A 1,381-nucleotide genomic window follows, 5' to 3' on the forward strand; every position below is an offset into this window, starting at 1 on the left:
CTGAAGCGGTTTCAGAAGCGGCTCCTGAAGCAGCTCCTGAAGCGGCTCCTGAAGCGGTTTCGGAAGCGGCTCCTGAAGTGGCTTCGGAAGCTGCTCCTGTTTCCACCTTTCCTTCAGTCATCCTTCGTCAGACGCTCTTTGACGTTTTCAGGTGCAGAGAGGGGGAGGTGTAACATGTACCTGAACGACTGCAGGTGATCAAAGCAGACAGACAGACCGTTTGAGTAACCATGGCAACAGAGGAGGTTGCTGGTTTGAAGGCAACAGAGATGCATCAGGAGAACTGAGATGAACTTTTACAGCCCCCCCTCCCCCCTCCCCCCATAGAGATCATTTCCTGAAGGAAATCTGTTCTTTCTGAGGGGTTGTTTCTACAAAGATCCTCTATGAAACAGATGCAGACTCGTACTATACATCTGAACTGTCATGAGAGGCGGCTGAAGGACCATGGGGAGGATCTGCCTCCTGTCTGGAGGCGGGGACTCACCTGTCCCAGCGTGCACTCCACAGATCCCAGGAAGTCAGCCTCCTTCAGCCCGTTGTGACTGCTGTTGATGTCGAAGAGCTCAAAACGCAGCCGCTGCACCTCTTCAAAGTAAAAGTCCAGCGTGAAGACCTTGGAGTAGGTGGGGTTGACGCAGCTGCGGATGGTTTCGGTCCGGTCCACCTGCAGGGCGCACAGAGAGAGTGAGCTTTAAAACGTGTAACGGAGGAGTTGGAAAGAAAACACAAGTTCTCCTGCTGCAGGACGACCCCAGATGAAAGGAATGAAGCCAAAAGCAGAAACGGCAGTGAGGAAGCAGAGGGATGGAGATCTGAACGATCCGCAGCCTCGGTCGGTCCAGCAGGCAGTCGACTGGCAGCAGATGGTTCCGGCTGGAGCCCGTCAGCCCGCTTTTAATCAAAACCTTCAAGTTTGTTTTCAAGTTTTGCATCGCAGAGAAGAAACCCAACCAGGTCTGAGAGGAAAGTCAGGCGTCTGTGGGTTCAGTCAGAACCACCGAGGAGATCCTGGAGCAGAAAGAGGATCTAGATCACGGACGAGACCCCAAAGAAGAGAGCGAGCGCTGAACTCTGTCCTTCCATTTATCAGGAGGATCATCTGTCCGTCGTTCTGCTGATTTGTCTGACAGGAAGTTTGGACAGGACATTTCTTCAACTTAGAAAAGGAAAAGATTTGTCAACATGGTGAAAGTGAGACCTGCGATGTCGACTTTGTTTAGAACAAAATAAAAAGCAGCATTAATCCTAAACCAACAAAACACTTTAGGCTTAAATATGATTAAAATACCATCAATATATAGAAACAGTTCAGCAAATCAAATGTATTAGAAGGACTCAACAGAGCAGTGAAACCTGATCAATCTAAAAAATGATTAAC

At 49.5% G+C, this 1,381-nt stretch overlaps 1 protein-coding gene across 4 annotated transcripts in view; it reads right to left on the bottom strand.

Moving 5' to 3' along the window:
• The window catches only part of LOC112141728 (copine-4), a gene marked incomplete at its 5' end in the record, with an annotated part of 32,483 nt that extends 31,816 nt beyond the window's left edge, over nucleotides 1-667 (bottom strand). For all 4 annotated transcript variants that reach the window (XM_036210874.1, XM_036210875.1, XM_024264878.2 and 1 more), the window contains 1 exon segment: nucleotides 488-667. In XM_036210874.1, the coding sequence (XP_036066767.1) occupies nucleotides 488-667 (180 nt within the window).
• Nucleotides 668-1,381: the final 714 nt, after the last annotated feature.

The sequence above is a fragment of the Oryzias melastigma genome, unplaced genomic scaffold (assembly GCF_002922805.2).
Source record: "Oryzias melastigma strain HK-1 unplaced genomic scaffold, ASM292280v2 sc00270, whole genome shotgun sequence".
Classification (NCBI taxonomy): Eukaryota; Metazoa; Chordata; class Actinopteri; order Beloniformes; family Adrianichthyidae; genus Oryzias; species Oryzias melastigma.